We start from the raw sequence: 24750 nt of genomic DNA, 5'->3' as shown, positions 1-24750 counted from the left end.
ACATGTACGTGAGCTAAACATTGAGTTTTAAAATGTGACTTCACAAAGTAGACAATATTACTGGGAACCTCCAATGGTAGGTAGCTGGGAAAGTGGGAGGCAGATGTTGTATCTGTCCAAATATAACCCAGGAATATCATGCAATGGTCCCAAATACACTTCCCACTTTCTTCAGAACGACTTGAACTATTCTAATTGAAGTTTATTTAAAGGCTATCAGATCAAGAACACAAATGTGTCTTAATTATAACAATTTGTATGTTTTTCTCACTGGATTGGGGCATTTTCTTGCAGGAAAGCAACAGGCTTAACAAAGGTAAGTTATTATTGGGAAAAATTAACACCAATTGGGGAATTGCCCCTGAGTTATAGTGACTGAGAGACTCATCTCACTGGACAAACAATGCAATGTGTTTCTAATATTTGTCTTATTTACAATATTTTCATTGTGCCTTCCACACCACTTTTCTGCATTGGTGAAACAGACAAAAGACACAATGAAAACTCAACTAAATACATTTTCAGAAGTTTTCATCCCACTTGACAAAATACTCCTTAACCCGAGAACTCCAATTTTTGGTAAGCATAGCTTTTCCCCTTATTAAACAGTCCCTGGTCACCCTGTGCATCTAAACAAAGAGACATAAAAGCAAACATTCTGCCTGATTATCATGAACTTATTAAACAGCTTATAAGTGATATTCATTCCACAAGTGCACTCCTAGGGAATGAGAAAGACGAATACCATGATTGATTTTGTCTATTGGAAGACACATCAAATAAAGACTCTCTCCAACACAGTAAGAAAAGACTTTCTCAGGTGCCCCACTGTCAATGAACGTCAACCTCTCTGGCGCCTGCCTCCACTTACAGAAACCCAGCACTCTTCAATGATGAGAAGTTCCCAACATAGAAAAGACACGGTTCTCTCCAGATACTGACAATACTTCTACCTACAAGTGGATGTTGAACTTTATTAGTTTGATTGTCTTTACCTGTTTGCTAACTGGGTAAGTGATTTACAGTCAAACAGGGGAGTTCCCCAGGGTGAAAAGCCTCAAGTGCTTAGTAATGAGCACACCTGTGCTGGACCCTGGTCTGCAGGGTGGACTTGCCTCCACTGGCACATCGCTGCTCATGTGATTTGGAACCTCTGCCCTGCCACCAAGCAGTTAGTGGAGACCACGATCCTGCCAGGGCACACCTGAAAAAGATGACAAATATTTTATTGAGATCTTCCCTCAAATCACACCGAAAATCTTTATCTTTTGAAACCAATAAAACTCCCCAAGACAAAGAAAGCAGCATGAAATTTTTGAGGCTCACCTACTCACATCTTCTTTCAAATAAATTCTTCTTCTCTTACACTCTAAGGGGACCCCACAAAACTTGCAATATAGCTTACAGGTTTGCAAGTAGGGAAACAAATGAGCACTGGCATTTTATCCTAGGCAAACCTGAACTTGTCCCCAAGGTGCCTTTTCTGTGACTGTGCACTAAGCTGAGAGCAGCCTGTCCTAGCCTCACATCTTTCCCATAGTATTGTAAGAGAGCCACAGCAGCCCCGCCGAGTCTCTCTTCTGCTACTCTTTCTATCTACACTCATCCTTATTTCAATACCCCTAGACTAATAAACTTACATTTAAAATCCCTGGGCTTATTGTGAGAAAGTTTTCCTGCACAAACTCAAGATCCCACATGCTTCCAGCTGACTTTATGCAAACTCATGCTGGGTTTGGCCCCATTCCTGGCAACACTTGGAAATTTAGACAAAACACTTTTGGAAAACAAAGGAAAAGGGTATGTGTGTGTACTTAGGATAAAAGTAAGTCATTTGTCTTAAGAAGTTGATAATTTTCAAATGAATAAAACAGACAGTAAAAGCTAAGAAGATCACAGAAAGTTGTAGAAGTTTACTAGAATAAAAATACTGAGAAAGGAATTTTATGAAAATGCAAGAACCTGATTGTGTGAATGTCCTTACATCCTATCTCAACAAAGACTCCTAACTATATTAGTACAAATGGAAGCTGAAATGTCTGTAAAACACGGCCCTCCATATCTGATCCTGAAACACAGGAAATGTACTTATGAAACTTACTGTCCTCGCCTGTGGAGCTCTTAGATGGTAATTGTACTTCACAGCATTGTGTTCCTACAGCCTGGTGGCCAAATTAACCTTAAGTTTACAGCTTCCAAGTGTACACCTAGTAAAAATCAGATGAATAATCAATAGTTTATAATAGGTGGGCCATAGTAAAATGAGAACGCATCTCATGGTGAGAACATTTAAACTGAAGAGGTGTGTAGTGTGCCCTCAAACTATAAGTAAATGTTACACAAGATGCAAAACACATCACAGAAAGTTGTAGAAGTGTAGAGAAATGAGACAGCACAACTTAGATCATGAAAGCTTATGGGTTAGCAATAGTCCAGAGTGTTTTTCTAATAAAGGCCTGTAGGACACACTGCCTCCCATTTACCTGCTTTTCTTCTCTGAGAACATTTGGCTTTGACTTCCATCCAAGGTGAAAGTCTTGCTGCATCTGCAAGGGTTTATGGTTCAGCAAGACAAACGCTGACACTAAGACTTCCTAGGAGTCCCTTCCCAGCACTTAAGACAATGTTATGTAACCAAAAGTTCAGTCACCAATGCATCCTTTAGATTCATTTATGACTAAAATGTGGAAGTGTGGACAAAAGAGAAGCCACATAGTAAAGCTGACAAGCTCAGGGGAGGCCTGTGTGGTGGGCCTCACAAACTCAGAGACCTGAAGTAACCAGAGAAGAGGGTCTGAAATGAAAACTTTTTCACTGAAAGTGAGTCATGGTGGATAGTCATGTCCTAGCTCAGTATACTGTTATACAATTGTCAACGTTTACCTTACTGAAGCTGCTGATTGTTTTTTTGCCTCTACCATAACATAACTGTCAGGGAAATTTCTTTTTTTCCAGACCCCTCCCTGCACCACACCAGAGACCACAAAACTCCTCATTGTTATTGTTATGATGTTGATTGTCAACTATTAAGTACTCTGTACCAGTGAATGTAAAAAAAGTATGTGTCTCTTTGTTCTTCCTTTTTCCCAATCTCAGAAATTTCTGTATTTTGCTTTCTCTTGGCTCCCTGATCCATTCCCAATTGATTTCCTGGAACCCCTCAGGCCTCTGGCTTTGACTGTACTGTATAAAATCATGTGCAAAACTGCCATCCTTCAGAGCATTTTCTCAAGCCATTGATATTTTGCTTCCTGGCAACTGTCGTCAGTTTTGACTCAAAGAGACTCATAAGAATTCTTTACATGTTGAAACGTTTCTTATGTTGATGGCTAAAATCCTACCCTTCTGACCAAGACCCGCTGTTTCTGCCAACCTGCCCTCACTCTGCAACTACCCAGAGGCCTGCCAAGGACTGTCTGAACATGACAGAGACACTCATCGCCCTCAGCACAGAGAACATTCCAAAGGTTTAGCTCCTCCTTTCTAAGAACCAGGAAAGACCAAATGTCTTTTTATGATGTCACCTGAGAAAACAGAGTCTTCTTGAGGTGGGTCACTGGCCTGGAGGCACACAGCCTGCAAGTGAACTCAGACGTGCCATGTATTGTTCATGAGCACTTAGCATCTACACTTAGTTAACATCCTTCTATCTTTCCTCTCATATCAAAGGGACTAAAACGTTAAAAACTATGGTTCCACAACTCCTCATGATTCAAAATCCAGATGTGAATCAAATTCAGCCTCTGAGGTGCACTTGTGTTTAATTCAGAAACTGGAAGGGAGATGGAGACATTATTTCTGCTGCTGTGTTGACTGGTGGATGGGCAACAGCAGACACAGCTTCATGTGAAGAAGCAGCTATTTCTGTACCTCTGGGTGGGGCTGCAGCTGTGCAACCTTGTGACCAGACTTCCAGGGGTAACTCCCTCATTTCCATTTATCTGGCTGTTCAGGTGTGTACAAGCATCTAATTCACTGGGTTAAAGGCTTTTCTGCATAAGAGTTCATAGCAGTTATATGTGTAACAGCCCCAAATTGGAAATAATGCAAGTGTCTATAAAAGGTAAATGGATACACACACTTAATGCATCCTTGGAATGAAATAGGACTAAAGTCTAAAAAGAAAGAACAATGTCAAAATAATCGTGTTGAGTCAAGTAACCAAAGTCCGTCTGAAATTACATATGCATGATTCAAATTTTGAAAATTCTAGAAAATGAAAAAGAATTTGCAATGACAGAAAGCAACTGAAATTCTCCCCAAAACATGCTTGGGGTGGAGAGGGGCAGAATGAAGAGAATACCAGAAGGCAGGAAGAGGCTTCAAGAGTAAGGGACACATTCATTAAATTCATTGTGACAGCTTCTCTGGTGCATTCATTTGGAAAAACTCCATGTATTGTATACTTTCCATATATTAAGCATATTATATTCCACTATAACTCAATAAATATTTTAAAATTACATATACACCCATGAAAATGGTGCTAAAAATATAAGTTGAATAGAAAGTATAAAACTCAAAAACTACCTACCTCTAAAATAACCTTACCCTGCTCACTTTTCTGCTTCTCCAACAGAAGGTGAAGAGAGTTCTTCACAGCCTGGAGCCTTTCCCGGGGGCTGCTGACCCCACCTCAGAATCACCCACAGCCCAGCAGCGTCCACGCTCCCCAGTATAAATCCTTCTGTAGTCCTTCTCCCTCTGCACACTCCCCACTGGGGAGTTCGTCTGCTCCTCCATTCAGTCGAGCATCTGCCCAACAAAGGTCAGTCCTCTGCAGGCAGCTTTTTCATATACCCTGTGTTCTTTGAGGGGAAAATGGCCACTAACTCTTCCTGCCTCAGCCAAGATGTGACCATCTCAGAACTGCTCTCTGTGATTCGCAAACCAGCTGAGGTCCATGCTGTGTATGCACCAGAAGTTTAGTGTGGTTTTTTTTATGGCCCTTCCTTGATTTATAATTAATTAATTAAAGCTGTGTTTGTATGAGAGCCTACCCCACTTACAAGGTAAACTCAATGAGCATAAGGCGCACTTGTGTCTTATTCTCTTTGGAGTTTCCAGGGCCCAGCCCAGAGCCTGACACATGACAGGTGCTCAGTAAACACTCATTAAACCAATACGAGAAACTGCACAATGAGAGCTTGTCACCCTGTGTGACACTTACAGTCAAATTATGTTTTTCCACACACTAAGGCATTGGTGTCAGCATGAGGGGAGGCACTACAGGCTTGAGGACACCCCAGGGTCAGGTATTTACTTCCTGTACAGCCAGGAAGTAAGAAAACCCTCCTAACTATGAAAGGTTGGTCCACCCTTTATTCCCAGAAAATCACAGCCCTCCACAGGCCCACCTAGTGGGTTTGTCTCATCATCCAGGGCCTGTGTTTTTCCTGTTCTCACAGATACCTGACCTCACAGAAACTCTGGATCCTCAATCCCTGGTAGACTTACTGCCAGGGGAGGAAGGGGCACACCCTGACCTTGAAGGAATCAGGGGATGACTTTCCATGCCCAGAATCGCTGGTCTCTGAGGCAGCTGCCTGTTGCTTCTGAAGATGTCTCACCAATTCCTAATGTCCTAAGGAATAAGAGAAACATTTTGTACAGGATAGGATGGGAGAATCTAGAATATGTGGTTACTTCCCACTCAGAGGCGCTGAAGGTTTCATAAGAACCTCTCCTCCCCTAATGGAAGAACCCACAGCGCCCCTGGTTGAATCATCACACCAAGCTGCTTCAGCTCCTGGACCCTGAGAGGAGGCCAAGATGAGATGAAAGGGACAAAGATAACTTAGTTGGCAATGCCACAAACGATGATGGAGACACAGCATGTTTAGGGGATCAACCTTCCAGGCCAGCACCCTTTCCCAAAAGCCTCAGGAGAATATTCCCCAGGCCCTTCCTATGAATGGTTGAAAGCAGAGAGCTCTGAGGTAGCACATACCTTTGGTCAGACACTTCTCTCACTGAATCCATAGTACTGTAGACAATAACTAACCTCTCACTGGGCTCACCCTGCACTGGTCAGCATCCCGTGCAGCACCTGACATTGGTGACCGGTCTACTGCTGAGCTCCAGGGAACAACATTGAAACACATGAAAACACAGGAAACTCAGACATGCACCTGGCTTAGGGTCAGAAGATGGAGTCTGATTTTCATCCCCTGCTTCAACAGGCCTTTCTTGGGCCCTCCCTCCTGACTGCTCTGTCCCACATGCTACTTCTTGAGACTCTTAACAAAAAGGGGCTGTGCAGCAACCCTGACAAGCTCAGGGGCCACATGGCAGGGCTGGCAAGCTCAGGGACCAAATGTAAGCTAACACAATATTCTCATCAGAAATTTCTAACTGGACAGCTGATGGCAGGTCATCATGTCCCAGGACTATAAACTTCATTAGCAAAGGTAAGTCTTTACCTTAAGTGAGGTCTGATCCCTGTTTTTATGCCTCCTGGAGAGCATAATTCAGACACGTCAGAGTCATTCTTTTGTGTGCTAGACCGCAAGTCAAAGGCACCCACTCTGGGACCAGTGTATGATACCCCACAACACTTCTTATTACCTGGTCATCTGCATACCTTCTCTATGTCCAGTAAATATTAATTATTCTATATTCACCAATGTAAAAAATTATCTTTCTTCCTCTTAGACTTTTATCTAATTCTAAAGATTTCCTTGCTATGCTTTTCCTCACCTCCTGAAAAATTCCATGCACCATTTTTCATCTCCTTTGATTACAATATATAAATTAGATGTAAAAATGTCATTCTTCACAGGATTCGAGATCTGCTCTCAGGCATATGTAGTCAGTTTGGCTCAGATAAACCCATTAAATTGCCCCAAAGCTTTCAACATTACTTACTGTGACAGGGCCTGGTGGACCTTCACTCTCAGGGGTTCTGTGCTGCTCTCTACTCCATGCCTGGCATCATCCATGGGCAAGTCTGGTGGCCACAGAAAAGCCTCCCAGGCAGCAATCAGAGGTTGCCCCAACACTCAGGGAGCCCAGGGACAGGCCCCACAAACGGACATGGAGAGGAATGGTTTACCTAAACCCATGCCTCCATCACCAGGAAGCCCACAGGCAACTGACCTTTCACCACATTCCTTTCTCCCTGGGACATGCAGGACACCCCCTTCTTCACACCCAACATTGCAGCTCCAATTCTGAGTTCTGGTTTTGGTTCTTTGTCCCTAGAAGCAAAAGCCATTCTGATGACAATATGACACAGAAGAAGGGTCCCCTCTGCAGTTATCACCCAGCTTGACCCCTTCTCACACCCAGAGTCATCTCTGTGGCCTGCCTGCTGGGAGGAAATAAAACCTTCTCAGAGAATCTGAGAACACAAAGCAGACAGGATTCCCAGCTGGGTTTCTGTGTCACAAACACAAACGACCCCCATTTGGGGACACATGGGGCTCTCTGTGTGGTGCTGACAGACACAAGACAAAGGCAGAGCAGAGACCAATGCTGGCCTGAGTGGGTCATTCCTTCAGGGACACATGTACCCCCATCAGCCTTGCTATTGCAAGTGTATTTTACAGGCCAGGAGTATTACCTTCTCCTGAACGCTTGTTACATATAGAGTCACTGGTCCACTACACCCCTGCTGAGTCAGAATCTGCAGTTAACAGGGTCTGCACATTTTTCCTATGCACAGAGAGCAGGAGAAATGGTTCTACCTTCACATCAAGAGATCTACTTTTGAATGGGCATCCACATTAGCTGGACAGGTGCTGAAGCAGGCATGTGAAGGTGGCACCTGAGCATCACAAAGTTTACAAAGTTTCACAGGTGATTCAGTGCACAGCACCGATGACATTATTGTGACAAGATTTTTCCTGAGGTAGCTCAAAAATTTGTGCTCTGAGGGTCAAAGGCCAATGTGAAACAGAGAAGCTACTGGACACCTGGCAGGGAGCTTTAGGGAATGTCTGAAAGCCAGACAGCCCAGGCCTCTGCTTTTTCCAACACAGCCTGTGAGTGTGTGCTAGTGTGTATGTGTGTGTGGTGTCCAGAGGACTCAGCAATACCCAGAGAACCAAAACACAAAAGGACAGTAAACTGTTAAGAAGGCACAGGGTAGCAAAAATGAGGGCAGGGAGTGGGCGGGGTTCTAGGCACAGACCCTGCCCCATAGCCCACATGACCAAACTAGGCATCTTGCCCCAGAATAAAGCTCAGTGCACAGGTAGGACACACAGCACACCCTACCACTCCAGACAGAGGTGACTGTGAGAATTACAGAGCCTCTGACTGGTCTCAAAGAGGCAGCCACAGAGCAAACAGCAGACACCATGGGATCCCCTTCAGTCTCTACCCACAGAGGACTTGTCCCCTGGCAAGGGCTCCTGCTGGTTGGTAAGTAGGAGACAATTCCTTGGGATATTAGACTAAGGATGTGACACAGAGACTGGCTGGAGTCTGCTGAAGAGACCACTTCTCTGAATAAGAGGGAGGGCTTCTGTTTGGACCTGAAGGTAAAAAGCAATGGAGCACAGTAAGATCGGGAAGGGAACTTTGCCGGAGAAAAATCTCATAATGTGGAAGCGGTGAGAGGCAGGAAAACCTTAACTGTGGCTCATTTCCTAAGATATTCCTCATTCAGTATTGAATTAGAAAAGCTGATAATAATAATAACAATTTATGTCAGGATTCTATAGTAAAACAACCAGGGATGCCAGATCTCTTTACCACCCACTTCAGATATGTTCTAATACACTCCATGAGGTCCAGGGCCATGGGAAAACATTGATTTACCCACATTGTCTGTAGCTTGTTTCAGACACTGGAGGTACAATGTCAGACAAGACCCTGTTCATATGGAACTCATGTGCTATGCACGGGAGAGAAAAGGAAAGATCTAGATGGGGTACCCACAAATGCCATGAAAAAACAGAGCAGAGGAAGGTCAGAAAGTGAAGACAGAGAGTAGCCGTCAAAGGTGTCCCTCAGAGACACTCCTGAGTCTCAGCATGGGTCTGAGGGCAGTGAGGAGATGAGCCAGATGAACACCTAAAGAGGAATATTGAAACAGAAAATATAACAAGTTCAGAGGTGTAGAAGTAGTGATTCCATGCCACTGACCTTGACCATGGGGGATATATCCTCACATGCACACCAAGACTGAGAGGTGAAGACACTTTTTCAGGACCCAGGCCGTCATATTTTTCAAACCTCATACTTAGATCCAAATATTAATCCATTTATTTTTCTTACCTAGTCTCAATATTAAACTACTGGTGCCCACCCACCACCGCCCAATTCGCTGTTGTGCCGACCAATGCTGCTGAAGGGACAAATGTGAGCCTACGACTCCACAATACGCCTCCCGATGTTATAGGCTTCGTATGGTACAGGGGAGAAAGGGCAAAGCCCTATAACAAAATTGCTACTTTTGATGTAAACCAAAAAACACATGTGAGAGGGCCTGCATACAGTGGACGAGAGGAAATAATCTATGATGGATCGTTGATGTTAACAAATGTCACCCTGAATGACACAGGAAACTACACTGTAGCAGTCTACCTGGGAGGCTCAGTGAAAGAAGTAAGGTTTGGACAGCTTCATGTATACGGTAAGTGAATGCTCTCTGACCTCTGGCTGTTGAGTGGGATGAATTCTACTCACACACAGGACTGATAATGCAGGACGCTGCCTCCATCCCCCTCTGCATCACATCCCAAGTTGGGTTTTGGCATTTAATACGGGATACACAGAGTGGAGACACTTCCTGAGATCTCAGTTCCCTTCCCTAAATCTAGCCACACAGACAATCACTGCAGACAGAAGAACCAGTCTGATGGGACATATACAGAACAGGGAGACCAGTCTCTGTCCAGAACCCTGAGCTCCTTCCCATGACCTTGACATGGCAAACAACCCTGCAGGGCTCTGTCAAAGCCCAGTCTGAGGAATCCCTAGAAATTCTCATGGAACTCCCCTCCAGAGCCCCTCTCCAGGACCTTGTCCATGGATGTTGACTCCAGGGACCTTGGGGAGCCTGCATCAGGTTGGGTTTGACCTCCCAGGAAAGGCTAACTGGGTAATGGTTTAATGGGTGCCCAAGTCACCAAGTCACAGGCTCTTGATGTGGTCACCATCAAGGGCTCAGGTCCAAGAGCTACACCTTGGCAGAAATGGAGTTCAGTTTATCACCCGAGCCTCTGTGTGGAGAGCAAGTTGGACAATGCCTTTTAATATTAATTAGCTGAGTGTCCTAAAGAACTTAGCAAAGTTCAGGGAAAAGTCAACATCCTCATAAAAAAAAACTGAGAAAAGAAGATGCTCGTGGCAGCTCCTCATTCATCAGGGGTCAGCCCAGGGGATTCTCTCTTGAATTCATCAGTAACAGATGCCTCTGATTTAAGCTGCTCTTCTATTCCAAGATTTAGGTCAGACACTGTCAATATTTTAGTGAATACACTGACAACCTGGCAGCCAAATTTTTATCCCCCTTCACTGAGAGTAAACTGAGAGTCAGGGAGATACAGTTACTAAAACAGAGTCAGGGAGACCATGAGCATCTGATCTGAGTCACTCAATGTCTGTCTGTGGTAATAGCCCTGTCTTCTCCTCCACCCCCTGGCCTTAGGAGGTGTCTGTGGATTCCTAAACCAACCATTCATTCAAATCCTTTTCAGTTAGGCACCCTCAGCTCAGAGGAATACATTCTGGTCTGGGGAACAAAAGGAAAAGGAAATAATCTGCTTGTACTCTAGAAACCAATTACCTGCAACAACAATTGAAGCCACTGCAAAGAACATGCCCCCCCATATGGCTGATGCACACCTCCCTGCCCTGGACTTGATCTTACTTGTTTCCAGTTGTGTTGGTGTCACTTCCACTATCCATAAAGGAGAGGACTTTGTCTGCTCCCTCCCCACTCTACCCCTGAAACCAGCTCAGAGCCCACCTTGTAACAAATACTCAGTTGCCCCTGATTGATTAGGAAGAAATAAATGGTGATTAAATGAATGAATGAGTTAACTAATTAATGATCCAAAATCTCTTCAGAGCCTGGAACCTGGATGCAGATCCTTGGATTTCTGGCCATAGGGCCCAAGCTCTCTGTCCCTACCAGGACTAAGACCCTTGTCTCACACCCTTTTCTGCTCTCCAATGAAATAGTCTTTCTTGTAATTGGTCTTAGGCATTGGGGTACAATAATAATCATAATTTTCACATGAGGAAGAATCGAGGTTTTCCAAATTTCTATCTCATACCTACCTAACCCAAATGGCCCACAATGGTGGCACTTACATAGCTGACTGTGGACTGTGAGTGGCTGAGATCTCTGAGGATGCCATGTTGGTCCATGTCTCAAGCCCACTCTAAATGACTCACTTTCTTTGTTTCTCCACAGAGCTTGTGAAAAGACCCATCCTCCTAGCCACCAACATCACAAGCACAGAGGAGAAGGGTGTTGCGATCTTCATCTGTCACACAAATGCATTGTCCATCCAGTGGTTGTTCAATGGCATGAATCTGCAGCTCTCAGAGAGAAAGAAGCTGTCTGAGGACCACAGCAGCCTCACCATAGACCCTGTCCAGAGGGAGGATGTTGGTTTATACCGGTGTAGAGCCTCCAACCCCGTCAGTTATGCTGATAGTTGGGACCTTGAGCTGCATCTGTCACATGAATGACCCTCATCCCCTCTTCTTTGTTATTAAACTCTAAATAAAGTTTTTTGCATTATTATAATAGACTTATTCAGAAGGTGAATAGTTCTTAAAAGATTTGCACTGAGTCAATAAGTGCATAACAATGTGAGATCACATTGTCATTATTGCTGACCTAAGGTCACACCCCACCTCAGTTTTATCTCATTTGTGCCATGTCCACATCAGAAGGAATACCAAGTCCTTCAAATAAGGCACAGTGGTTGTGTGATGACCAAAGGGAGCAGGTGGTGAGCTTGCAGGAATCCAAGCTGTTTCCCTCCTCCAGGGAGCCATGTAGAGGGCATGTGGATACTGTGTGGATAATGGAAATGAAAAGAGGACACCCAAGAGTGTGGCAACAGTGACTTCTTTTTCTCTGTTTTACTTTCAAATTTGCTAAAGTTTTCCTGAGTATTCTTTCATTCATGGCAATAGACTTACTTGCCTAAGTTCAGTACAACTCTGCCCTCCTTGATAATAGAATATAATTGGAAATGTGTATAATGTATTAAACTTTGGATCATATTTCCTAGTTCAGACTGAGGCCCAGAGGATTAGAAATGAATTCAATGTACATGGAATTGAGTTGACCTCATGGTTCTTTTGGTGTCTCTCGGAAAAGAGGGAATCACTCAAAGCTGGGGAGACCGCAGGTGAAATGTGAGGTCCAGACTTCTAGTCCTCAAGACGTTGTTCATACATTCTTCATAGGTGTCACAAGCATACTGGCATCAGAGCAAACTAGGTGAATGTCAGCTCCTCTGGACATAGGTAGGTAACTAACCAGGTGAAATCAACTGACACTGGCCATGTTATAGGATCAAGAATACTATTCTTTTTTTTTTTTTTTTGGACATAGCATTAGGTCATTGTGATGGTGATGGTAGTGAGAAATGTAATATCTCTGTGGAAAACTGCTGAAGCATAGCCTTCTGGGAGATGAAAGGCAGGCCCTGTTCAGGTGGGGCTGAACAGTAAGAAGATGGAGAAATTTCTTCACAAGAGCAATGAGGGAAGCTGAGATGACACACTTCTACAAGGCTGGACAATTTGAGCAACTTACACACAGCTAATGAATCACAAGGTTTTAACTTTTCTAACCAAAGACTTATGAGAAAGGGTTTATCCTGTGGCAGGAAAAGAAAACCCCATGAAAAGATTTCTATGCTCTGTAACTTCTTTGATAAGCAGTGCTCTCTGTAACACTTGCAAAATGCTTTGTTTTTATACGACGAGGAGCTAACTAGCAGCCATCACCAAGCTAACAGTTATCTCAAGGCCAAAACACTGACCTTCGCTGGCTTCTGCTTCTGTGTGCTTGCTTTAGCAGATGACTCACCACCCCCTTTCTGCCTGTATAAGTAGTATTTAAAGAAGACTCCAGTCTAGCCTTTTTCCTCAGAGGATTTGGATAGTTAACTCCCCTCTGAGCCCCCCCGGGTAATAAAGTTTGTGCTTCCTCATGTCTCCGAGAGTGAGTGATCTTCCGCAACATTTTGGTTCCCTGACCAGGAAACACACTCTTGCGAGCTGGCATTTTGCCTCTGGTGAAGGCGACCAGGGGAGTCGGCGGGGGAGCCCTGCCGCAAGGGAAGGAGCATGTGCCCTGGTAGTTTCAGGCTTTCCAGGGCAAAGACTCCTGTGCCGTGTCCCCGACCGCTCTAAGACCCAGGCGGTGGGGGAGAGACGAACCATGAGCTGTCAGAGGCGCCAGTCGGAATCAGTAAGTGCCCCAGGACACCTGTCCCTAGACCTGAGAGAGCCTGATCACCTCTTAACCAGAAAATTCAGGAGTCTGGGCCAAGACCCAGACCATTGGACTCCTTCTCGGGGGAGAAAACCGTGTGACTGCGTGTGTGAATGTATCTCTGACTCCACAAGCCGGCCAGGATTATGGAGTCTGACTGGGCCCTCATCTGCAGTGGGCATGTGAAAGACCCCCTTTTCCTTTGTTTGTCTGTGCCAACTGGGAGAATTCGTCATGGGGTGGGGGAGATTTCTGTCACAGTACTGTAATGTATGTATGTGGGAGATCAGACAGCAAGCCATGTGGGTGCGCTGCCATTTTGGGTAAAATGGAGGACGAGCCACCTGAGTGCCCCACCCACCGAGGGTGGAGGGTGCCTCGTTGTCGTCATCTTGGATGATGGGTCACATGAGAGCCCCTCCATCTTGGAACTGGGCAAGGTGTCAGGCTAAGGGCTCTCTCCACACTGCATCAGTCTGGTTCTCTGTGTAACTGGTTCTGATAAGAATGGCTCTGGTTCTGAAGGACATGAACTGAGGTTCAAGGGTAAACATCTGACCTGTAGGGTATTTGCAGGGTCTGAGCTTCAGAAAACTGCAGGATGTCCCTGCAAATCTAGGGATTTTTAGTGGAAGGTACCTGCAGTGCCAGGGACTTTTGCAGAGTGGAAAAGGAACCAAAATTTTAAAAAAATAATAATGGTTAAGTCTGAATGAATAAAATTATGTATAAAGAATGTAAAGTTTTAAACCTGGAGTAAAGGAAACACAACTATTTGTTTTCTGGTTTTGTGGGAAAAGAGCAGTGTTGTTTCTGATCAGAAACCCTCTGTACTTAAAATCTGTTTAAGGTTGCCTGTAACCGGTTGGGGAGAATGCCTTTGCCACTCGGGACCCAGGAAGGGTCATTTGGGGCTGATAAGTGCTTCAGCCAGAAGCAAAGCAGCATGTCTCTGCCAAAAGACCAGGCCTGAAGGAGCATGTCTCTGTGCAAAAGAATGCCCCTACCTGTGTACTGTTCTGGAAACTCTGTGTTTTGGATTTTGCTCTGTATCTGCCCTAAAAGGAAATTAAGGATTCCAGGGAAGGTTGAAACTTCACACTCTGTAGTAAAGTAAATAAAAGATAAATGAAGAAGGTCTGTGGGAAACTGTAAAGATAAATGGAAAGTGAAAGTTTTAGAAAGGAATTATGTGGTGTTAGTTAATAATAGAAGGTATAAGGCATGGAAATGCAATCTTGGTGGATATCAGAAGCTGTATAAAATAGAGGGTTTGTGAATGTTGCAAAAAGTCTGTGGAAGTAAAGGTTTTGAGAAGCCCGGTGGATATCAGAAGGGAAAAGATTTTCCTTCAGGCTTTGTATTTTTCTCCCTACCTGATCCCTCCAGAATTTGGCATTCTCAAGGAGTAAGTAAACACATAAGGTTTCTTTGCATAAGACCAATAAGACCAGTCGTTAATAGTGGTTTTGTTAACCAAGACTTTGACTGAAATGTCATGTCTGAAGGAGGCATGTATGGGTTCTGGTCGTCACCAGAAAGCCCTGAGGAACTGGGATTGACTTTCGAAGCCACGAGAAAAGCCTGGTACTTTGGTTGGTTGTGCAGTTCATGGCAGTCTTTCCAGGGAAGGAACGAAGGTTGCTTTCATGAAAGATGGCCAAAAAGGAACCTGTGGGCACAATGAAAGACTCGAGGATCTAAGTGAAACAACTGGTACAGGCAAAGCCAGATGGTGGATGTGTGGCTCTGCTTCTGTTCCCTCAGGGGCGGACTAAGAAGTCAATCTAAAGGTTCCCTGTGCGAGTTCCAGCAAAGCAGAATTAAAAATCATAAGTAATCTAGGCTGCTCTTGGTGTGTTTATGCAAACAAACAGTCAAAAAGAAAAACAGAACTCAAAGTAGCGCCTTTAATAACAGTGAGGGTGATCTTAAGCAGAAAAATTGTGCTTCAAGGAAAATCACAGTGCTCAGTATTAGACACCAGAATGACGCAGCTAACTGTCTTGAAAGTTTGTTTTCATTTAAAAGTTAAAACCGGTTTTGTAATATCATCAAAGATGTACAGTTTACAGGTATAAAAAAAGCTGTCAAACCGCCATTGCTGAATGTCATTGCAAAAAAGACCTTGCAACTAAATGCCTTCCCAAATCACAGGCACAGAGACTGGTTTGGGGACTATTGTGTAAATTAACCTGTGTGTCCTTCTGTTTTCATAGGACATATGCCTATGACTTCATTACCTGAGTGATTGGTTGCAATATAGGCCTCACTTAAGGAGCCCATTCTTCATCATCGGCCCCTGAAACTCAATGGTTTGGCTGAACTGAGTGGTTAGGTTAATAAGCAGGTTGGGCGATCCATGGGCTTCACTTTAAAACTGATCTTCCCTTTTCTGTCTTGATGGCTTGGACAGGAAGGGTTCAGATACCTAAAAGGAGAGAAATCATAATATATTCCCCTCAGTCCGAGTAAAGTATAATGGGCCACAAAAGTTTTGGATAGGTGTAGCATGCCTTGTACACCTTCCTCCTGATAAGCCATTCTTTACCTAAGCCCCCGCCTCTGTCATTTAGTGGTTATAATTTAATTGTGCCTTCCAACTCTTTCCAAATCTGTCACCTCCAGAATATAACCAGAAGGCCAATGGTCCAGTAATGCCAGCCTTTGGACACGAGCCTGTAACTTCCTGGTAACAGCCAACTGACCAGGATTCTGTAAGGTCCTTCCCCTTACAGGAAGGACCTTCCCCTTCCCCTTACAAGGACTCCCTCCGAGCTGCACCCCCCTTTCAGGGCACCCCAGACCCATGGGTAGGTAAAACAACGTCCATTTCCAGCTGGAAGCAGTTACAAAAAAATAAGACCTTCGTCCATTGTCCTTTAAAAAAATTTAAAGTGGTGTATATCTGAAATAAGACATTGTTACAGGGTGCAGCCAAAGGGGGAATGTGGGTGGGGCTGGGGCAGAGGGAGACGCTGTGGCTGGCAGAGCACCTCTAGGACTCCCCTCGTCCACCTTCAGGCCTCCCAGAGCAGAAGCTAAGAGCCCCTGAGCCATCAGCAATTCCCATAGCCAAGCCACCTCCTCCTGCAGCTCTCAGATCAGCCGGGCATTGGGATCCTCATTAATGATGGCATTGCAGCGGGTCTGCTTGGTGCTGTCAGCATACCTGAGGGTGCTGGGAGTCACCCCTTGGATCCCCTACAGCCGGGCCAAGACAGCAGCAGATCCCGAGGACCCGAGGACTAAGCCTGTGCCTAGAATACCCACACTAATGCACCAGAGGACACCAGCCAGTAAAGAAGACACCAAGGAATAAACTATTGTTCCGCAGGGTACCTGACTTTAATTGGCACCTTCACAGGAGCATTGGAAATTGGACTAGTAACTGTGGCCCCGAGGAATAGAATGCCCGCAAAGCGGGTCACCCTAGAAATACTTTGTCTCTGTGTGGTCTCTGCATTTGAATTTATTGTATGCTTTGCTTACCAAATGCGTCCCCTGTCTCAGCCCCAGCCTGCACATGTAATACCCCCGGGCATAGAGTTGTGCTCAATGGTAAAGTGGTCTCTTACTATCTCCCAGGGTCAGCTTTCAGCTCCTCCACTGACATGCCATCAGGTTGCGTTCAGCCACAGCAATCCCTCTGCACTTGGGGAGGGAAGGTATACCGGATTGGAGTAACATCCAGGACGATGAAGTAACAGACCCAGAGGTGTCAGACATATAGAACCCTGCATCCCCCGGACCTTGGTCCAACACCTAGGGCTACAGTAACTCATAGGGCAGCCACCAAAGTGCTAGCCCTCCAGTGGTACCAACACCAGTATCAACAGTTGTAACCCTCCCAAGGACCTCAGCCTTATAGCCAGGTATTAGTGATGCTGAAAGGGATAAAACACCTTATAGCATCAAAGGGGGGAATGTGGCAGGAAAAGAAAACCCCATGAAAAAGTTTCTATGCTTTGTAACTTCTTTGACAAGCAGTGCTCTCTGTACCACTTGCAAAAAGCTATTTTTAGGTAAGGAGCTGTCACCAAGGCAACAGCTGTTTATCTCAAGGCCAAAACTGACCTTTGCTGCTTGCTCTCAGTGGCTGGTTCCCCCTCCCTTTCTGCCTGTGTGACTGGTATATAAAAAGAACTCCAGCCCAGCCTTTTTGCTCAGAGGATTGGGATGGTTAACGCACCCCGGGGCCAGGCGTAACAAAGTTTCTGGTTCATTTTCTTCCCAAGTGTGAGTTATTTTCCACAATACAACCTGCACTGTGCTTCAACATATAATCCCAGTCCTATTTTTAAATGATATTCAAAGAAAATAAAACGAACCACAAAAAAACCCCTGGTCCCTTTGTGCACACATTTTGATGAATCAACTTATTGAAACACACCCCTAAAAATGCTAATGAATATTTTCTTCAGATTCTCCAGTGAGATCCTTTACAAAATTTCTATCAGATAAAGACAGAAAAAAAAACACATGAAAACAAAGGATCCAGTTGGGTTTGTGCTGGAGCATGTCCATGCCTTCTATTTATGCTTCTTTTTCTCTTAAACGCTCAAGGACTCCATGAAAGTTGCACCCAGAATAGCAGTGGGCAGCGACAGCGAGTTCCTAGCTCAGCCTCTAAGCCTGTCTCCAGGACAGCCTCGCCTCTCACTCTGCAGGGAGCTCACAGCAGCCGCCCTGGTGCCCCTCTGTTGCTGTGACTATCCCTGCTCCATGAGCCAGAGCAGCCTCACTAAACTCACTTCTTTCTTGTAACAGGTCTAGAAACCCAAAGCAGTTTCCCCTAGGCTCCCACTTGTTGCTCCTTCTACCTTAAGTCCTTCCTTCCTTTCACTGCATCCAGCTTAAATAAACATACTCTCAAATACACTTGGGCTCTTCTGAAATTCTTCCTGCCCAGTTCAAAAACCCACACACTGCAGACCAGCCCAAGAAGGCCCATTCAGAGCCTAGTTCCCATGTGGCCACACAGAATCTCTCAGCTATTTTGTACCTCTTTATAAATGACTGGAAATTTGCATCTCTTTGTAAATTGCAGGCATTAATGGAGATGCAAACTGAGTCTTCCTTAAAAGTAATTTAGCTGAGTTTTTCTCCACAGTACAGAAAGCAGTTTTGTTATGAGCTGGGGGACTTCATGTTCCTTCACAGTCACTAACCATTAGACAGGGTTCTTCCTGCACACAGGCCTTTGATTGTTATTTATAAAAAGTATTTCTCTAGCAATGTTATTGTAACTTGTAATTTAAGCCTCTTTCTCTATTCTTTTGAGACATATTTTTTCTTCAAATATTCTTGCCAGTGTTTTGACTCAGAATATCTGACTCAAGGGCCTGGGCCCATTTCTTTAAAATTTATTCCTCCTGGTACCCCTGTGTCCAGGTCTCTGAAAAACAAGTATGAGACAAAGTCAGTTAGGGGCTTTTCCAACGAACATGTAAAACAACTTCTTATCAGGGTTTCATGAGAAGTTCTACTTCTCTTTTGGGTAAAGCCAATTAGCAAAGGCAGATGCATGTGAGTCCTTCTGCCATTCTTAAAACCTCCCCAGCTTTTTGTTTCTGGGGTGTTGAGGTCAGCCTCACTGCCCTACTGCATGGTCTTGAATAAAGACCTTCTTGCCTCTTGAAATGTGTCTGCAGCATGTTGTAATTTGGCATCACTTGCCTGTAATGATCTGATCCTGTCATCTTGCTCACAGTGTCCATCCTCACAGTATCTTCAGATTTCTTTCCTTATCTGGCTACACTTCTCCAAAGAAATGCTTCAGATTTTGCTTCCTCCCTTCTGACTTGGCACCTGCAGCAAAAGACGACCTGACTGCCCACATCCTGCTGGTTCACCAGGTTGCCCTGGACTGGCTTTTGTCCCAGAATCTGAAATGTATAGACATAAAATCATGGCTGCATGAACCACGTGGAATGACCATCAACAGTGTTCTCATTCCATAACCATTTTCAATGCACATTAGAAAAACAAGAACACAGACATTTGCAAAGAAATTCTGTTATACAACTCAATAGCTCTCATACACATGCAGGTAACTGTCCTATCACCCTCCTACAGTCCTGCACTGGACAACCTTGTTTCAAGTATCCTGTGACCTTATGCTCAGGCCAGAGACCATTGCACTCATAGGATTTTTTGTTGTTCTCCTTCTTATTCTTATTGTTTTTACAAACTCCACATGCCTGACCTTACTCAGTTCACACCTAGAACTTGAAAAATGACAAATAAAACTTTTTTCTTGTTCTGTTTATTGACTGTTACTTGTGGCTTCAGGGGTAGTTTGCTGAAATCCTTGGAGACCTGGCCAGAGGTGGATTGTGTGTAAGCTGAGGTGGGCATGGACAGAGGCTGTAGAAACATGGGATCTGCTCAGAGTCAGGATAAGAAATTATAAAGCCTGTAGTGTTTGGGGATGTTACACATTATAGGGTTTGAGGGTACCTAAGGGGCCCTTGCAGGAGGGCTCTTTTAAGAGGCTCAAAATGGGGCTGAAAAAATAAGGGAGGGGCTGACCTACCTGTTCAGGGAGGAGCCACAGGAGCTGGTGAAGTGAAGGTTGGGACAACATTTCCACAGAGGTAGATGTGAATGAAAAGTGAAGCACAGGGTTGGGAGAAAGTATAGTGTCTTGAGGACTCAGATTAGTGCCCTGACATGGAAACAAATGGGTGCACCAGATGCACAGGCTGGCAGGTCCATGGGAAATCACCCAGTACATGAGACAGGAAACAAGAAGGAGAAACACCCAGAATTCAGATTGATAGTATCCAGGGGCTGGGTGCTAGGGAAAGGACAGCAAACACTCAATGGCTACAGAATTCCATTTAGGGTGATGTGAATGTGTTCATGCTTGGTAGATATGGTGGCTGCAGCACATTGTGACTACACTAAATGCCACTAAATTGTTTACTTTAAAATAATGGATTTTTGTCATAGAATTCTAATTCACAAAAGCAATTTGAGAAATAAGCAAGACAGAAAAAATGATATTCATGTAATTATGTTCATCCAAAATCCTTGGAAATGCAAACTACTCTATTGAGAAAGACAGAAGATGAATGACTGCCTGAGGACTGTTGGGTGGGGTAAAGAAAGATGGGTTTAAAAAGGCTTTGGAAAAACATTTAAGTGAACAGTTACACACTTAGTGTGAATGTGACTCAGCACACACATTATTGAATGTGCCACATATTCGTGGTATATTGTCTGTCACTTCTACCTCAGACAAGTTGTCTGAGGACATGGCATCAATGCTTGATGTCATGAATGGCTTGTGTGGTGACAAGGGGAGAATATTTTTTCTTTATTACTGCTGTTTCCAAGAGAGCACACCCTGAGTGTGTGCCCACAGGAGGGTGAGAATGACAAGAGGTCGCCATTTTCTAAGACTGACAGTGTACTGGGCACTTTAGGCATAGTAGGTCATTTTACCAATCAAATGAGTCAGTTGAACTCAGTTACTTCACTCCACTTTCCCACCCCCAAGGCCTTTGCACACATGTGTCCTCTGCCTGGACCTGTTATGTCTGTCTCCTCATGAGCTCTAGGTCAGCCCTGACTCATTCTCTGTGAGACACTCCTCTTCCAAACAGTTGTCCCTGGTCCTTCAGTCTAGGTCAGAATCCCAGTTATGTGAGGTCACATTGCTCTATATTTCACCCTTTAAACCATTTTCGTATGTGTACTTTCTTTACCCATTTATCAAAAAACACTCACCAAATGCCTACCCTCTGCCTGCCACTGTGCTAAGCACTGGGGACACGGCTGTGACACACAGCATGCAGAATCCCAGTCCTCATAGAGCTGACTTGCTCTTGGGGGAATCACACAATAACCCAAACAACAATAACAATAATGTGCTATAGTATGTTAGAATAAAATAAGAGGAGTGCTAAGATGGGATCTGAGTAGGAAAAAGCCGATTCGGCTTCCCTCTGCTCAAGGGAGAAAATCGTGGCTGATCTACAGAGTAGAGAAGCAAGCAACCAACATACTTCAGCATATGTGAAAATAGGGGACCAAGGATTTTGGCAGAACCAAAAAACCGGACCCTAAGAAGAGTGCTGCAGTAAGGTAGTGTCCCCGGGATCAGCGCAGGGTCCGGGGGCTACAGCCCCAGGCCCAGTGACCTCTGCTGGTTTTGCCACAGAGTCCTTGGGAGAAAGCCGAAACAACTGCTCCCTCCCCAGCCAAACAAGGTCTGAGCAGCACTGGGAGGAATCCAAGTGCTAGAAAACATATAAAGGCTGTGAGCTTCTTTGGAGGCTGTGGACACCAGAGGGGCTTGGTCGTGCAGTGGGCCCTGATCCCCACAGTCACCCATCTGGCTGGGGAGTTTGGTTGTGGGAGAAGCCAGGCCATCGTGTGGAGTGGCAGGCTTGAAAAGGAGGAATGAAGGAGTGAAGACACAGACACTGGGGAATTCTCCTAAAGTGATCAATCGCTCCGGCCTCCCTGCCACCCAGCCAAGGGCGCTCAGGCGCACACGCTTGTGGGGAGAGCATCTCCACACCCCAGTCCACAGCAGTAACCCTGGGGTCGGCCTGATTCCCACACCCAGGGCACAAGGCTGAGGAGCCATGATAGCTTCCCAGACAGTGTAGGAGCCAGTGAGTGCACCACTGACCCAGGAAGAAAAGCCATACCAATCACCCGTCAGCCTGCTGCAGCCAGCAAGAGCAGAAAAACCGGTTTGACCACTTTGAAACCAAGAGACTTTTTACTTTTATTCTAATTTTTAACAATTCTTAATTTTTTAATTTTTATTGTTTTTATTCTCTTTTGATTTCTTTGTCCTCTCTTTCTTGCTTTCTTGTTTTATTCCTTCCTTCTTCCTTTCCTCCAATTTTATCCCTTCTTCCTTTTTTCATCTGCCTTTTTTATTTTTATTTTTTTTAATTTTTTTCTCAATAACTACAAGTGAGACAAAATCTTGGATCTGTGAAAAGACCAAAGTTGAATGCAAAGAAGGGGCATCACAACAGCTGGGACAGTGAGACAAATTTCACTCTGCTATTACAGAGAACCTGCAACTTATTGCATATTTCTATTATTATTATTTTTCCAGTATTCTTATATCTTTCTTTAAATAGTATTTTTGTATCCCTCTTCTTTTTGTATAGTCTGCTTTGCTAGGCTGGTTATATTGTATGACCTGACAGCTTTCCCCTGATAACTCTTTCATAGTGTATTGCTAACCTACTGTCCTTCAACTCACCTGTGTCCCATTAGCACACTACTTGAGGTTCTGTATTCCCTATTCTTGCTATCTAGATCTCTTGGATTCTGTCATATGATTGTTGCCCTGATATTATTGTAAATAATTGCTGTTCCATGCAATTGTAATTACTTCACAACACCCCTCCCAGATCTTAGCCCATTTCAAAGTTTCCTGAACTCTATTACTGTAGTGGTTAACTATATTCTCTCACGCACTAAGCCTATTTACTATCCTTTACTCTCACCTTACCTCTGAATCTGACCTCCCTCAAGCTCACTGCTTTATAGATTCAACTCACAATCCTTCCCCAACAACAGTCTTATCTTCTTTCCATCCTTTCTAAAAATCAGCTAGCTGGGTGGAAGATCACGGTTAACATTATACATAGTCAAAGAATCTCCTATCTCTTCTCTACTGGCTGCTATTGTAAATATCATAGAACACTCTCTTGCTGTCTTAAACCATTTTGCCTTCCCTCTCCAACTGATCACAAAAAAAGAGTAGGTGGAGGCGGTGAACACCAGGATACCCACTGGAAGAGGAAACCCAAAACAAAGGAACCACTAACAGATAACAACAGAAGAAGGAGAGAGAGTGGTAACCACACAAACCTCAATCCAGGACCTATCTGGAAATACAACTAAATAGTAGAGACAGTACCCAATACAAACAACTGAACAACACCAAGAGATAATTCTTAAAACCTTACACACACGGAAGAACCAGCTTCAACACAATCTGCCCTCACCATCACAACAAAATACAAGAGGTGGTGGACAGAGTAACCCTCATGTAACCAGCTGGTGGGAAGGAACCACCAAAGAAAGACCCAACAACAATCGAACCCAAAGGCAAACGCAAAGCCAACTTAAATGACAGCCCAAGACCAGTGACCTCAAGAGATCAAGGGAACTGCAGCACTGAACTCATTGCTATTCTACTACAGAAGTTTACACCACAAACCCACAGAGTCAGAACAGATCAATTTAAGAAGCTGAGGCTAACAAAAAGAATCTCACAAACAATGGGAAGACAAAGCAACAATCCCCAAATGAAAGAAAAGGAGGAAGCCTCAGAAAGAATGCTAAATGAAATAGAGGCAATTCAACTATCAGATATTGAGTTCAAAGCAACAATCGTCAGGAAGCTCAGTGAGCTCACAATGAGATACCAGAAACTACAGGGAAGCTACAATGAACTCACTGAAAACTACATCAACATGAAAAAGGAAATAGAAACTATCAACAAGGGCCAAGAGGAAATGAAGAATACAATTTCTGAACTGAAGAGCACAGTAGAAGGATGAAAACCAGGATCAATGAAGCAGAAGATCAGATCAGTGAGCTAGAGGACAAAGTAGAAGAAAACACCCAGGAAGAGCAAGAAAAGGAAAAGAGTCTCAAAAAGAATGAAGAGGGATTAAGAGAAATGCAAAACAATATGAAACATAATAACATCCATATAATAGGGATACCAGAAGGAGAAGAAGAAGAGCAAGGGATAAAACACCTACTTGAAAAAGTAATGATGTAAAACTTCCCTATTTTGATGAGAGAAAAAGTCACACGAATCCAGGAAACACAGAGAGTTCCAATCAAGAGGAACCCAAAGAGGTCCACCTCAAGACACATCATAATTAAAATGGCAAAATACCAAGACAAAAAGAGAATCTTAAAAGCAGCAAGCAAGAACCAGGAAGTAACATACAAGGGAGCCCCAATAAGGTTAGCAGCTGACTTCTCAACGGAAACACTCCTAGCCAGAAGAGATTGGCAAAAAATATTCCAAGTAATGAGAACCAGAGGTCTGAAACCAAGGCTACTTTACCCAGCAAGGCTCTCAATCAAGATAGAAGGTCAAATAAGAAGCTTCCCAGACAAAAGAAGTCTAAAAGAATACACCTTCACCAAACCAGCACTGCAAGAGATGCTAAAGGGTCTGCTTTAAGGAAAAGAAGGAAGAGAGAGTGAGAGAGGGGAATGCAGGTACAAAAATGGCAATGAATAAGTACCCATCAGTAATAACCTTACACGTAAATGGATTAAATGCTTCAATCAAAAGACATAGAATAGCTGCATGGATAAGAAAAAAT

General features: G+C 44.2%; 1 protein-coding gene across 1 annotated transcript; it reads left to right on the top strand.

Annotated features, from left to right (window-relative positions):
- Positions 1-8229: 8229 nt before the first annotated feature.
- LOC118497521 (carcinoembryonic antigen-related cell adhesion molecule 21-like) lies at positions 8230-11710 on the top strand. The gene is made up of 3 exons (XM_036012168.1): positions 8230-8367; positions 9230-9583; positions 11372-11710. Exons 1-3 carry the CDS (start codon positions 8304-8306, stop codon positions 11650-11652), a joined length of 699 nt encoding a protein of 232 aa, XP_035868061.1. The 5' UTR covers positions 8230-8303; the 3' UTR covers positions 11653-11710.
- The last annotated feature ends 13040 nt before the right edge of the window (positions 11711-24750 follow it).

This window comes from Phyllostomus discolor, chromosome 12, assembly GCF_004126475.2.
Source record: "Phyllostomus discolor isolate MPI-MPIP mPhyDis1 chromosome 12, mPhyDis1.pri.v3, whole genome shotgun sequence".
In the NCBI taxonomy this organism is placed as follows: domain Eukaryota; kingdom Metazoa; phylum Chordata; class Mammalia; order Chiroptera; family Phyllostomidae; genus Phyllostomus; species Phyllostomus discolor.
The sequence above is the reverse complement of the archived record's forward strand: the minus strand, read 5'-3'. Positions and strand labels throughout refer to the sequence as shown.